Genomic DNA, 14,790 nt, shown 5'->3' with positions numbered 1-14,790 from the left:
CTTTTCCTGGATTGTCCCACAGTAGGACATCAAACTTATCCATCCTTATCTTCCATTATAAAAATACAGTGTTTTTCTGACCTGATGCTTAACCTGCTTGTCTCCCTGGTGTTTTTTTTTTGTTTTTTTTGTGTGAAATGCCATACTGTGGAACATTCCAGACAAAAGAATAATAAGTTGTCCATTTAGAGAAGCATGTACATGTTCTAATCCTGATACTTCAGCCACTAATTAACCTCTAAACCTAAAATGTGTGTTTTGAGACAACAATTAAACAAATGTCTACAAATAAAAGAAAGTTCCAGTGCTCTCTAGTTTTGTGTATCCACTTTGCAGATAATTTACATTTTGACATTTGTGAGTAATTGCTTCTTTTTAATTCTCCCAATTATTAAAGAACAAATCAGTCGCAGTATACCAAACTTTTTGCAAATGTTTTTGGAAAGCAAATAAAAACTAAAGGTCTGTTTTTCAGTTGTAATGGCGTCTGCTTTTTCTATTAAGGAACTTTCCAGTTTCCTACCTGCAGCTACAATAACTGCTGCTACTTTCTTAAAGGGATGCTTAATCAAGTTTGTGCCTTTGTCTCACTGGCTAATTATTTAATGATGCGGGCTAATGAGTTAGACCGAATTAGTGAAGAATGGCATCAGAATGGAAATTAAGTGTGAGCTTGTAATGGACCTGTAACATCGTGAGAGTGAATTTAAGGTCACATTCTGTAAAATACACATGAATAATTATGTGAGGATGTAAAGACCAGCTCACAATTACTTCATTCACACTTAAGAGGACATTTAAGGACAGTTTAGGTTTCAAATATAGAAACTGAAGTGGATTTGGTTCATTTAGGGCGTGTTCACACTTACAAACAGACTGGGACTAAACCTGAACTAGACCAAGACCAAACCAGGACTAAAACCAAACCAAGTCTTCATCATTGGGCTCAAACCAGAACCAAACCCCGTACCTTTAAATATTTTAGTTGTAATGATCCAGCCACAATTGTTCTTGGGCCCTCTATTAACCTTATGATAATGGAAACGTGTCAAATTTGAGCAAAAATCTCCATCCACAGTGTCTGGATATGTTGATGCTATTTATGGCACGATGGTTAGTAAGACGTCACTGAACGCTGCGTTATTGAAACAGGCTAATTTTAAAGATAATATAAGTTGATGGCGTGACATATTTCTGTTACTTTTTACAGTAATCAATGTATTTTTTTACATAATAGACAAGGCAGGTTTATTTGTATAGCACAATTTGTACACAAAGTAATTCAAACAGAGTAAGAAAGACATTAAAATCACACAAATAAGCACAAATAATGATCATAAAATTAACATTAAAACAGAAGAGTGCAGAATTAAAACCTTTCAGTCGTATGCACGGCTGAACAGAAGTGTTTTGAGCCTGGATTTCAACATTGTCGAAGTAGAGGCCCGTCTCTAGTCTTTAGTCCTGGTTTATCCCTGGTTTAGTCCTGGTTTAGTCCTGGTTTAGCCCTGGTTTAGCCCTGGTTTAGTCCTGGTTTAGTCCTGGTTTAGTCCTGGTTTAGTCCTGGTTTAGTCCTGGTTTAGCCCTGGTTTAGTCCTGGTTTAGTCCTGGTTTAGTCCTGGTTTAATCCTGGTTGAAAGCATGATTTTTACTTTATTCTTAAATCTTTGTTTGTGTCTTAAGCATTGAGGTGAACTTGTTTCTCTGTAAGAATGTGACACAAACTTATTTTAAGATGTCTTCACTAGAACTAGCTGCTTCGGTCACATGATACTGGTTTTCCTTCAGGTTGCGGTCTAGTAATCCATCTTTTAGTGACTGCAGGCATCTCTTAGTGACGTATTCTACCTCTCTGTAAACCGCTAACTGTACATCCCTTTGTGACTTTGTACGGACAGTATGTAAAATGAGTTAAGTCCTTATAAGACCTGCCTTCTATAGATAGTACCTTGAAGGGGCTTTAAGTACTGGAAAACTCCTCTGAAATGTAACACATGTGCTGCTGTCTGTAATTTCATTCATCTGATCAGATAAACTTCTTTCAACTCTCTACCTGGTCTACAATCTCTTCCTTCATGATTACACTGGTTAAGTCCTGGTTTAGTCCTGGTTTATTCCTGGTTTAGCCCTGGTTTAGCCCTGGTTTAGTCTTCGTTTAGTCCTCGTTTAGTCCTGACTCTGGGCACCAGCAGGAGGCCGGTCCCTGAAGTCCTCAGAGTCCGAGATGGTTCCTTCGGTCCTAACCACCTCATAAGATCTAGTTCAGAGTTGATTCTACATTGCATTTCAATTCTGGCTTTGTGGTGTGATTTTGGAGCGACAGTAGCTAGCTTTTGTCCAGGTTGGTGGTTGAAACCCTGCTGTAAAACATCACTGGTAGAGCGGTACGATTCCAGCTCCCACAAATTAATACTGTCGATGTCTCCAGTTTGTAGTGTTTGTCCACTGATCCGACGTTTGGCAGTTCGAATCCCGCTCTCGACATAAAACATCGCTGGTAGAGCTGTCAGTTTGATTCCATCTCCCACAGATTAACACTTTTGTTGTCTCCTTGGGCAAGACACTTAACCCACCTCACCCCCAGTGTCTGCGTACACTGATGTATGAATATGTGTGAATGTGAGCGGTTCCTCGATATAAAATGCTTTGAGTGACTTAAAAAATGTGACCATCTACCGTTTTTACCAGTTGGTGAGGAGCACATAAGTTTCTCGTGCTTCATTAGAGAAACCAGCAGACAGTTCATGTGTACAGACCGCTCTGAGCTGACAGCACCACACATGTGATACTAGCTCCTCAATCCACCAGGGACCCCCTCTCTCTCTCTCGCAGGACTTCCCGGGACAGTGTAGCCCGCATAGATATAGCTATTAAGCAGGGCACGCAATACCAACAGAAACTTTATATTTGAACAGTACAGCAAAATGTGAAAGTATTTAACTAACATAGCAAAAAAAAAGCGTCTGTCCAAGTCAAGCTGTTCAGACGCACAAACCTTGAGTGATGTGCGAGGAGGAAGACGCAGCTTAAGTGCTATTTTGCGCCTCCTACTCGCTGCATAGTTTTCGATACTTCTTTCGTATAATGGGTATTGAGCCGCTTAAATAAACTACTTCACTACTATAGAATTTTACTTCCCCCAATTATGTGTATTTTCCTGCTCTTTGTGGGTTTGTCAGTTTGTCTGTGGAAAAGCTCAAAAGCAATTGTCGATTTTGAATGGGTCAGATAAGAAAATTGTAAGTTCTCATGGAGATACTAGTTTATTTTTTTAAGCCATCCACAAGGAACAATGGATTTGACAGTACCAAACCCTGATAAATACTGTCACAGAATCGGGTCCAAGCCATAGACTGTATATATAAATGGACACTGCTAACCTGCGAGTTGCTAAGTTTGAAATCGGACGTGATCATGGGCGCACCTCCGTTTCCAATTTACTTTCTATTGAAAAACCATGACCCTTGTATGTATTAAGCTGCTCTTTATGATCCTGGTATTTTTATTTTCGCTATTGTCAAGATAAAGATAAAAAATCAAGATATGAACATTAATAACAGATAAATCGAGCGCCAGAGGTCGTCCAGCTACCGATGGCACATTACCTTCAACAACCCCACTCTGGATTGGCTCTTTGGTTGCTATGATACGGAATTCCTAACATGAAACTGCTAGCCTCGATTAGCTTCATTTGACTGGAGCCGAACGCTGTGGGTGACGTCATACTTCCTTCGTCCACTTCTTTATACAGTCTATGGTCCAAACCAAGCGGCGAGTGTACCTTTCAATTTTATATTTTAGCCAAGACCGTTGGAACAGAACAGCAAGCACAGTGAAATGGGGCTGAAGAGTGGGAAGTGACATTCAGCAAAGAGCCAGGAATCGATCTCACAACACTGAGGATGCCAAGTGTTTTTATCTGTTTATGTCACATTAACTTTACATTATCTTTTACGAGGTTTTATTCATTAAAGCTGGTCACATACTAGAGGGATTGAATTGTAAACTATTAGTAAGAAATGAAAGAAACTTTAGGATTTCACTGTTTGTTGCTCTTGGTGCCAATGAGGAATTATGGTCTTTCTTCTCAGTAATTTTAACACTCAAATTTGATACCATGTCATCTATAAGGAAAGATAAAAAATGTACATTCTTCTCGTTTTTCATAGTTTTTTCTGCATTTGTATTAAATATGTGCGACTATCAACACAGTACATAGTTTTGGTTGGAGGAGCTTTGGGGATTCTCCTTCAATTCTTCAACAATTGCTCAATTAATGCACACCCCGACCCCCTGCCATGTTTGAGTCGGCGTTTTAAACCAGTTTAAATGTAGTTACCCCCTGTAGCGATGTATAAAACCTAATATGGAATGATTTTCTTTTGTACAGTGGTCCCTCGTTTAACACGGGTTTCGTTCTAAAAATAACCCGCAATAGGCGAAATCAAAAAGAAAGTATCAAAGTATCAGCTTTATTTTTTATAGTTATTCTCTATGTTTTTGTCTGTAAAACCCCTCACCACACACTTTATACACTTTTCTCACACAGGCGTTAACATTTTCTCACGTTTCTCTCTCGTTTAAACTCTCTCAAAGTTCAAACCTTCGTAGGCGTCTTTGTCGGTGCAGAACGTTTCATCGACATTGTGGGTTTTGTCGGGGAGGAAACAAATCGCAAACGTACAGCACTTCAGAGTCACACTGCGATACAATGTTTATGTAAATTTGTCTGAACACATTCTGTACTGGACAGGAGACACGGCACGGAGGAGACTGATGGACAATGGTCTACAGTCCAACAGCCAATCAGGACGCACGACACAATGGTCTACAGTCCAACAGCCAATCAGGACGCAGGACACAATGCACGCTCATACACTGTAAAATAAACCACGTAAAATTGCACTAAAAAAATCTGCGAGACTGCAAAAGGAGAACCGCGATATAGCGAGGGACGACTGTAGTATCATTTTGAACAGTCTGTAATCGCCATTTGCACATTTTTAGTCGAGTTTGATGTGCTAAAATGGTGCTAAAATCTTTGAGCGAGCTATGGATGTGCATTGACCGTTTTAGTTGAGGCTATGGCCCCTCAAGCCCCTTCCTGGCGCCGCCCCTGCTCTTCAATTACCGTCACACACATGATCACACTGCATATAAAACATTACCGGTGTGAACGTCGGCACATTCAAGGCTACGTTTTTTAAAGCAATAAATAATCCCTATTCCGCGTTCTCATCCGTGCGGCCTCCCGTCTACGGTGGTTAAACATTTGTCAAGGTGAGGTATTTTCGCCGCCATGTTGTTTTGTATGGACCCGGCAGAGGAAGGCGCCTGCTGTACTTATAAGCCGGCGCTCTTCTGCCTAGCTTGTTTGCCCATTAGCATTCAAAGTGGGTGAAAATGACTTGACCTTCTCTTGGAAGCGAGGAGCCGTGAACGCAAAGTTTTAATTGACTTCTTGTGTCTTCCTTTCACTCGCCTTTTCCCTTTTTCTCATCAGTACAATAAATGATTGACCTCAACGCATAGGCTGGGGAACAGCTGCCATCTCTTTATTATACCAGCCTGATAGATGAACTTTTTTCATTTAAGACCACACTCGCACCTCCATTGTCTTCCTCATCTGTTTTTATTTGACATTTCACCCATTAGGAAAGCTGTTTAATCCTATCTACACTTTGGCAATTAGACGTATCAGTCTGTGGTGTGACCGAAGCGCAGCCATGTGTGAGACTTAATTATGTTTTAAAGTTTTAGACATTTTTGAAACGCATCAGAAGTAAAAATAGTTCACCTAATGTTATCACCTCTTAGTGCTGCACCTAACTTCAACTTCTGCTACTGCTATGGTCCTTTTTAATTTGATTTTAGAGCAGCATATCTTTGACAATCAGTGTTCTTTTTACATATTTATAATTTCAGACTTACAGGACAAATGCCAAAGTTTAGGCGTGTCCACTAGCATTTAAATGTACTAATATGCTTTGTGTCTGCAAATGTTATACAGTTGTACCTCGCTATAATGCTTTTTTACATCGTCTGAGCGTGCATTGTGTTCTGCGTCCTGATTGGCTGTTGGACTGTAGACCATTGTGTTGTGCGTCCTGATTGGCTGTTGGACTGTAGACCATTGTCCATCAGTCTCCTCCGTGCCGTGTCTCCTGTCCAGTACAGAATGTGTTCAGACAAATTTACATAAACGTTGGATCGCAGTGTGACTCTGAAGTGCTGTACGTTTGCAATTTGTTTTCTCCCCGACAAAACCCACAATGTCGATGAAACGTTCTGCACCGACAAAGACGCCTACGAAGGTTTGAACTTTGAGAGAGTTTAAACGAGAGAGAAATGTGAGAAAATGTTAATGCCTGTGTGAGAAAAGTGTATAAAGTGTGTGGTGAGGGGTTTTACAGCCAAAAACATAGAGAATAATTGTAAAAAATAAAGCTGATACTTCACGGATTTTACCTATTGTGGGTTATTTTTAGTACGTGACCCCCGTGATACGAGAGACCGCTGTAATATCTATCATAGTTGAATAAAACTTATAAGTTAAGAACTACACCAAATGCCTTGCTCAAGGGCACGACAACGGTATGCACTGTGGGTGGTGGTACTCAGTTTCCTTACTCAAATAAAAGTAAAAGTATCACATGAAAAAATCTACTTAATTAAGTATTTAAGTATTTAAGTACCTGTCTAACAATATATTCACACAAATTTGTTAAACTGCTAAATGTAGTGATATTGATTAAAAAATGAAACTTATTTTGGTCAACAGTAACAATACAAATCAGTTTCTTAGTTTTTCTTATGAATTTTGTGTATTTATTTTTGTTGCTCAAAGCACTTGACACTTGAACTCAAACTCGAAAACTTTTGCCAGGATGTTTCCACGAACATGGTAAAAATAACTAAATAAAGTACTTTTTTACTTTTCAGGCCAGTTCAAAAATGTAGTGGGGTAGAAAGTACAGATGCTGCTCTCAAATGTATAAAGTACCCAGTGCAAAATGTTCTTAAGTAAAGTACAGATACCTAATAATTCTACTTAAGTACAGTATTTCACTACTTGTACTTCCACCAATTGTTAACAGCTCATTAAAGTGCAGTATATGTCTCCTTAAAGACGTCTTTGTCGAAGAGCTCATACCATTTTGTGCTAAAAATAACCCCTCAAATCATGAAAACTACTTCTTACTTTTCAGTCCAGTTAAAAAATGTAGTGGAGTAGAAAGTTATTTAAGTGCAGTACTTTACTACTTGTACTTACCTTCCAGCACTGCTAAATGCCCAACCCACTGCGCCACAGGCCTAACGAACATAATTTATTTCCTCACATCTTTATTACCAACGCATTTCATCCTTTTACAATTTCATTTTCAATTTAATTTGGCAATTTGGCTAATGTTGTTGAGATGATTGGTCATTTACAGTGACCTTAAATCCCGCTTCACGGAGTTAAAGACGCGCCGAGCTGCACGTCTCTGTTTCTGCCACTTCTGTGCGCCTTAATGAAGCCGTAATCATTGTCCTATATCATCCGTGGGGGTAGACAGCACCATTGATGTGGACAAATTGTTTAAACTGGCTTTTGATTCGACGCCTGGTACACTGACAGAATCCTGGTTTAGCCCTAAAACAAAATCCCACCCAACACCACCCACCTGTACCTCCAGTTTAATTAAAATCCTATTCATTCTTTCAGAGCAGCACACTGGCAAATCCTCCCTATAATAAATGGAACAATATTGTCAAATTATCAAAGCAGCTTCTCTGGGCGCATTGGCTGTGAAGTTCAGGCACCAACTGTCTCACTAAAGAGGTTTTTTTTCCTCTTGGACTTAAGTCAAGTGCCTTAAATTGAAGTGAGCCTTTAGGGCATAGATTGAGATGTATCCAGAATTTTAATGCTCCCTTTTCAATTGTTTAATGTAGGAGCGCTGCCAGCTTTTCCTCGGTCTCTCACTCTCCCACTCTTCCCTGCTGTGTTATCTTGCCTCCCTCCATTTGTTTTTCTATCCTTTCTACTGGCAAATACAACCGACGCTCGCCGAGTAACCGCAGTTTTTTTTTAAATATGTGTATGGTCTTGTTTGTTGCAGGAATGTAAGCTCGGCGGGCGAGGAGGCACGACGGAGGATGAGGGAGTGCGACGGGCTGACAGATGCTTTGCTCTACGTCATACAGACCTCTTTGGGCAGCAGCGAGATCGACAGCAAGGTCTGTGCGAGCCTGTGAATAACACCGGGGCCGTGACTAAGCCCAAAATCTCCGAGCCATTACTCATGCATTTAGAACAGTACGATTGAAATTTCAAAAAATGCAAATTGTCACAAATGAATTAGCAAGTGAAAGAGCAGAAAAGGAAGAAAAGCCTTGTTACTCCTAAATGTCAGTAAAAATGAGTTTTTAAATGTTCCGATAGTTAATTAGTGGTTTAGTTTTAGCTGCTGCACCTTACATGAATTGAGAAGTTCGTTTTAAACTTTCAGACAATTTTCCGCACTTACGCACACCTGGATTTAAACCTGACTAAGGACCAGGACTAAACCAGGACTAGAACAAGACACAAATCAAATCAGGACCATAAACTGTATAAAGAAGTGCACAACGTTCGGCTTCAGTCAAATGAAGCTAATCGAGGCTAGCAGTTATAGCGGCCAAATTAGAGCCGAGTTTCATATTTGGATATTCTAACCCCGAGTATCATAGCAACCAAAGAGCCAATCCGGAGGGACCACTGGTTTAGCAGGGAATGGGTGCTTAGCAACACTGTCAATCAAACCTGTTGCTAACGCTAGCAGGAGCGAACTCAGGGAAAGAAGGCGTCTGATTTGTCTGTTATTAATGTTCAGATCTTAATATACGGATAAAATGGCAAAATAAAAACATCAGGATCATGTAGAGCGGGTTAATACGAACATTTAAGACCAAAATTATGAGTCTGACAGCAGCAGATACAGAGAGAGGGATGACAGTTTTTCAATGGAGTCGATGGAGCCAGGGCCGGTTCTAGCTTTCAGGGGGCCTTAAGCTGAATTTGTCTCTGGCGCCCCCTCCTGGCTCAACTGTTGGTGATTCACATTTGACACATTCTGACTCTGCTCTCATCACTTTGACCAGTTGTATTTGTGTTTATCTGAACAACATCAGACTGAAAACATCCAGAATGTCACAAAAACTACCACAGTCACAAGAACAAAACACAAACATATAAGGGGAGCAAGAGTTTTAAAATTCTGTACATTTTTTCTTTGCTTCTGGTGGATTTTAATGTGTTCCAGTTGGCGACAGTGGCTTAAATTTACATTATGTCGGGTCCTTGCACCGGTGTAAACACAGAGCTGCCCTCACCTCTGCCCGACTCAAAAACAAATGTAGCAGCAGCAGATATTTTACTACTATAGATATAAAACAAATGTAATAGTTTGAGAGGGATATTTAGGCTGCTGCAAACACACAAGCCCTGTGTCCAATAAAACTTGATATAATATATTATTTCCACTATAAATGCAGGGCTCTTGGGGGCCCTCTGGTGGCCATGGGACCCTGAGCAGATGCTTAGTCTGCTTATAGGCTGGACCGGCCCTGGATGAAGCCGGAAGCGTGTCCATGCTCACTTCTTATTAGGAACGCGGCGGCTAGCAGGTTAGCTATGTCCATTTATAAATACAGTCTATGTTCGGGACTAAACGGGGCGTGATCCAGGGCCAAATCAGGACAGTACAACATAACCATAGAAAAACAAGTCATCCCAATAGGAGCACCTGGTTTGAAACGGGATAAATCCACAGCCTCTTCTTGTTTTTCCAAAGGATCCCAGGCAGATCCTACAACTATATGGAAGAAATAAACTCACATAAAACTTAATGGACATGCAAATGAGCTCACTGTGGAGTGCAGATCTTTTGCTGTGGAAGGCGGATTTCCTACATGTCCAAGTCCATCGGCGGCGGAGTGTATATGTCACTACACAGTCAATACTACACAAACAGCGTCACGGATGGCTGCGTTCTCAAGGTCTCAGCGTCTCGGCGCCTTTTCTAAATGGACATCCGTAATCACTGTTTAAGCGTCTGGCTCACTCTGCTGGCTGACCACACTCACCAGAGCCGGGCGCCAGTCACAGACGCAGTAACAGAGACTGAGTGTGGTCATTGCAGTACCGACAGTTCACATTAGCCGCATGCTCAAGCTAGTTACAAAGCAGTTTCAATGCAAATCCAATCCACTGGCTTCATAATATCCCTCTAAACTTTTTTTTTCTGATAAATTAGAGGAGGCACAATTAGGAAACTAATTTTTAACAGCTAAAATCTGTCTGCAATGAACAGTGTGGTTGTGTTTTAAAGCTGCGCTACGTAACTTTTCCGGTGCAGCTTGGGTCACCTGCTTTTCGCCATGGAGATGTTTCTACCTGTAATGTTGATATGGCAACTTGCATTTGTTGGGTAACGTCGCTTCTCCACAGAGGTGACCTGTAACTTGGTTTTTGGATGTCACCTGCTGGCTCCAAGGAAATAGATGTGAAATGCCATACTGTGGAACATTTCAGGCATAGCATTAATATCTCAGTGAAGACGATGACTACTTTGCAGGCACTACACCAGAAAAGTTACATAATGCACCTTTAATGAATGCATCTTGTGTTATTAAAAAAAAATAAAAAATTCTAAAGCAATTAGCTTGTTACGACTAATTTCGATTTTTTTGTAACTTCAGGCCACAATATAGGTAGAAGACAACAGCACAACAATCATAGATAAATGTACATAGCTAACCTGCTAGCTGCTACGTTCCAAATAGGAAGTGAGCATCGACTCTGGCTCCAATTCACTTTCTATTGATAAACCTTCACCCCTCTCTGTGTAACTGCTGCTGTCAGACTCGTCATTTTGATCTTAAAATGTCCGTATTGACCCGTATTTTTATTTGACTATTGTGTCCGTAAATCAAGATATGAACATTAATAACAGACAAATCAGGCGCCTTCTTTCCCGTGGAGATACTTTTTTCTTTTTTTAAGCGACCCACAAGGAACAGTGAATATGTCAGTACCAAACTCTGATAAATTCACTCACAGAATTGGGTCCAAACCATAGACTGTATATATAAATGGACATAGCTAACCTGCTAGCCGCTAAGTTCCAAATCGAAAGTGACTAGGAGTGCACTTCCGTCTCCATCGACTCATATTACACAAACATGGACACAGTTTAATCCGCTCTACATGATCCTGGTATTTTTTATTTCGCTATTGTGTCTGTAAATCAGGATATGAACATTAATAACAGACAAATCAGGCGCCTTTTTTCCCAAGGTTTCTCCCTCTAGCGTTAACAACAGGTTGGACAACATTGCTAAGCCTGCGCTCGCAGCTAAACCAGGTGTGGAGGCGTAAAGGGGCGTTACTTCCAAACAGCCTCGCTCCGGATTGGCTCTTTGGTTGCTATGATACTCAGTCGAAATTCCAAATCTGGAGCTCAAAATTCGCCGCTATAACCGCTCTAGCCTCGACGAGCTTCATTTGTTTGGAGCTGAACGCTGTGGGTGACGTCACACTCACTTAGTCCACTTCTTTACACAGTCTAGGACAACAATTCAAGAGTCTGGCTTCAAAGTGCCACTGAATATTGTAAATAATGCAGAACAAATTCTAGTTTATCCGTAATGAGATTTGAGCGTGCTTCTGACTGCAGTTCACTGGAGTGGCACATTGCTTTGTTTGTTGCGTCTCCCAGGGCTCTCCAATTATACTGCTTAGTTATTTTTGAGTAAAGTATCGGTCAGACGGGGAGAAGATGGATGATTTGTCTCTGTTAATTTCCACTTGAAGACTCCCCACATTGTACAGAAACACACACCTAGCATAGACGCCATTGATTGTTGTAATCTGTCTAGCACGTTTCACTGCCGCCGGGTGTGCCCATAAACTGGTTGTTTAATGGACTGTGGTACAATATATCGGGCTCTGTCATTTTTCCTCATTTACCAGAGTTTCATGTAATCTCATTTCAAAGTCATAGCTAACTAAAAACCAAAGTTTATTACCACCAGGAGTGCATTTCTTTTTGTTATTGGATGAAGCGACTGTGTGCCTTTTTTATTATTTTGCTTGTAGACTGTAGAGAACTGCGTTTGCATCCTAAGAAACCTTTCATATCGGCTGGCGGCGGAAACCTCCCACGGACAGCAGGGGGGGCTAGAGGACCTGGACGGGTTGCTCTGCGATGCCAATGGAAGAGACGGGGAGAGCTCTGGCTGCTGGGGCAAGAAAAAGAAGAAAAAGAAGGGCGCAGAGCAGGTGAGTGTTGTTTGGTGTTTGGTGTCTGAAGCCGGAAGCTAAAAGTGGGGTTGGGTCTGGTTAGTTTTGGGAGCACGCTGGGACTACAAAGCGCCGCAGTGGGGCAGCAGTAGCGCTATCGCATACTGTTGTTGTGTCCTTGCGCAAGAATAAAGCGTGTGCGTGAGTGATTGATCGTCAGAAGAGGCAGTGGCGCAGATTGTCCGCCTCACAGGGTACGGAGAGGATGGATTGACAGAATAATGCGATGTAAATACTTTGGGTGTCTTGAAAGATGCTGTTTAAATCTAAAGCGTAATTATGATCATTATTATTCAAGGAGCTTTTTAAACTAGTTTTCTTTGCCACCTACCGCGCCACTTGTGCTATAAGTACGTACCGAGGAGGAAGAACCTACTGAAGAGGCCTGGCTGTATCCATGGAGACGTGTGGTAAATGATGGAACATATGGATACAGGATTAGCTTTATGCGTACCTACTTTTCAGCTGAAAATCATCAACTTCTTATATATTTTTTTACATAATCAGTTAATCTTGTGTCTATAAATCATAGTTCTGCTACCCAAACTCACTTTCTTAATAAAAAAAAATCCATTTATTGCCATACTTTAGGGTATTTTGCAGCAACAACACTTGCAATAAACGGTTCAGCCCCAGTAAACTGCTTCAAGTACAATGTTTTTTTTTTCCTTAAACAATAATAAAACAATGCATCCGTGTCAAATAGTGTTTTTAGGACACTCAAAGTCACTTTCGCTGTATTATCCAGTCACTCCCTTCACTCGGTCGGGGTAAACAACCTCTGATGTTTCTTTAAAAGACACAGCAGCCAAGTGAACAGATGCAACTATAAAGACAAAAATCCACATGTTACATTGGTTTACAGTTGATCTCTGCGCTTATTGTAGTCGACTATTTATTTATGAAGCGTCAGACAGGAAGTCGGGGTATCGCCCTAAATGAAATAAACCCACACACAGCTCACCGGTGCCAGTCTTTTATGCTATTACTCAATGTTCTGTCTGTAACTACAGCCGTGATGCCAGCCCCATTTGTGATCTGACCCATTAGAGAGCTTGTAGAAGGGTTATTGTCCATTTGATATCTGACTAGGTGCACTCATGAGAATGCATTATATTTCATTGTTGGTGTTGAGTGCTAGAAATTCCACGCCTAACCCCGCTCTAAGCTTATTTGCAGTTCTTCAGAGCGCTTTTCTTATAATCACCAGCTGAATGTGTTGGCTGGAGCCGAGTGCATGGACATATTATAGATAGTGTAAATAACAAAAATTCTATGCGATTTATTCGTCTGTAGAGAATCTCCGTTATGCTCAGGCTTTGGTGATGATATTGGTTTCTCCTTTCGTGTAGTGGGAGCTGTAATTGTTGCAATATTAGCAGCGGTATACTCTGGAGAGTGGCCAGCTATCTGCAAGGCGTACAGTTTTATATACCCAGCCAGACAACCACTTTGGATGATCGAAGTTCAGTTTATTTGAGCTGTAGAAAGAGTCAAAACAATAGGCTCTGTGCACAGTAGCATGCTAGCTAGCTCACTGAGTCCCGAAGCTAACAGCCACTTTTATTAAAATCTTAAAACATGAAAGGAATAGCCTATTCAAATTCAGATTACTGTATTTTCTGGACTATAAGTCACACTTTTTCCTTTTCATAGTTTAAATTATACTCAAATGTGACTTATATGTGGAATATAGGTCACATCTGAGTATATAATATCACATCTTTGTAATGGTCACACTGGCAACCTGACATCCGTGTTTTTTTCTACATTATTTTGCATTTTTTGACTTATACTCCAGAGGGACTTACAGTTCAGTTTGTGGTGGTGTTTTAATGTTTATTATGCCTCTAAATTAGCATTAGCATTAGCATTGAGACATAAACATCTCATTCTAAATGCAAAAGTGTCTCTGTTGAAGTATGAATTTTATTTGTGCAGTGTTTAACATGTTGTCAGTGACATCCACTCGCAGTTCCCTGTCCACTGTCTGACTTTAACCTCCAAACCTCTGACCCCTGACCTCTAACCTCTAACCCACCTGCAGCTCCCTGTCCACTGCCTGATCTTTTAATATTTATTCATTTTATCGTGTCTCTGTACAAACCTCATGGAGATAAAATTGAACAGGAAGTAGTGAGGCTGTTTATCGTTCGTTATTTTTGCACAGAGCCATTTACAAAATTGACGATACCGTACAAATGGAGTAGAAGACAAACTAATTACTGACATTCACATAATGTTTCCTGTTTGTAAGTGCCAATTTGAGTACTTTTTACTGTTCAAAATATATATTGTTTTGAATTAAGTGCTATGGCAATGGGGCTAATTTTAATCACTCTGAAACCCATGGATAGACAGTACGATCCCCTTAAAATATATTTTTCAACAAAGGTTTAATTTTCAGTATTCGCATTTTCTCAATTTGAAAATGTACTGAAATAAATGGATTTTTCTGCCAT

General features: G+C 40.6%; 1 protein-coding gene across 1 annotated transcript in view; it reads left to right on the top strand.

Moving 5' to 3' along the window:
* ctnnd2a (catenin (cadherin-associated protein), delta 2a) overlaps positions 1-14,790 on the top strand; it is a 385,529-nt gene that overhangs the window by 312,546 nt on the left and 58,193 nt on the right. Inside the window, exons 19-20 of the mRNA XM_033985946.2 lie at positions 8,106-8,223; positions 12,125-12,307. Of these exons, the coding sequence (XP_033841837.1) occupies positions 8,106-8,223; positions 12,125-12,307 (301 nt within the window). The remainder of the gene's footprint in view (positions 1-8,105; positions 8,224-12,124; positions 12,308-14,790) is intronic.

This window comes from Periophthalmus magnuspinnatus, chromosome 20 (assembly GCF_009829125.3).
Source record: "Periophthalmus magnuspinnatus isolate fPerMag1 chromosome 20, fPerMag1.2.pri, whole genome shotgun sequence".
NCBI lineage: Eukaryota > Metazoa > Chordata > Actinopteri > Gobiiformes > Gobiidae > Periophthalmus > Periophthalmus magnuspinnatus.
The sequence above is the reverse complement of the archived record's forward strand: the minus strand, read 5'-3'. Positions and strand labels throughout refer to the sequence as shown.